The sequence below is a fragment of the Echinops telfairi genome, unplaced genomic scaffold, assembly GCF_000313985.2.
Source record: "Echinops telfairi isolate 266 unplaced genomic scaffold, ASM31398v2 ScPeMD7_9;HRSCAF=40, whole genome shotgun sequence".
NCBI lineage: Eukaryota > Metazoa > Chordata > Mammalia > Afrosoricida > Tenrecidae > Echinops > Echinops telfairi.
This window is the reverse complement of record NW_022103906.1, coordinates 59,134,672-59,135,419: the sequence shown is the minus strand read 5'-3', so window position 1 is coordinate 59,135,419 and position 748 is coordinate 59,134,672. Positions and strand designations below refer to the sequence as shown.

General features: G+C 38.4%; 1 protein-coding gene across 1 annotated transcript in view; it reads left to right on the top strand.

Annotated features, from left to right (window-relative positions):
* TRAPPC11 (trafficking protein particle complex subunit 11) overlaps positions 1 to 748 on the top strand; it is a 52,384-nt gene that overhangs the window by 31,140 nt on the left and 20,496 nt on the right. Inside the window, exon 18 of the mRNA XM_045286571.1 lies at positions 195 to 317. Within this exon, the coding sequence (XP_045142506.1) occupies positions 195 to 317 (123 nt within the window). The remainder of the gene's footprint in view (positions 1 to 194; positions 318 to 748) is intronic.

Below are 748 nucleotides of genomic sequence, written 5' to 3'. Positions count from 1 at the left end.
ATTCTTAATGCTGTGCCAGGAGTATACTCAGGGTACTTCTCCAAGGTTTGATTAGTTAGCACACAACAGCCTGTCACAGGTGTCAGAAGAGTTTAACACGTTGTTACACTAAACCCTCAAAATGTGGAAACATTATTCTAGACTATCAGGAAGCAGTTCCTCTAATTAATTACATTACAATTTTTATTTCTTTACAGCTGGAAAAAACCTTCTATGTTCGCTGTGGGACAGTGGGATCAAGAATGTTTCTTGTCTATGTTTCTTATTTGATCAGTACAACTGTTAAAGAAAAAGAGATCATTTGCAAGTGTCACAAGGTACTTATTTAGCTACTTTGCAAAATAGATATAGAATGTGTTCATATTTTGAATTATTTAATTTACTTGTAAAATAAGCAGCTTAGGTGCTCATTAACCCACAAACCCACTACCATCGAATAGATTCCAAGTCTGTAGGACAGAGTAGTACTGCTGCTTTATGATCGCATGCTGACTCTTCACAGCAGTAGACAGCGCGTCTTCCTCCCAGGGAGTGCATGGTGGGCTCCAACCATTCCTCTCGTGGTTAATGTGTAACCCACCACACCACCGCCCGTTGGTGGGTATGGTCTTACATAGTTTCATTAAGTATCTATTGATTCTCTCATTTATATTTAGACTTCTTTAGGGTGAGTCACTACTATAACATTAGGCTGAATTTTGACTTCTTTAGGGTGAGTCACTACTATAACATTAGGCTGAATTTTGAC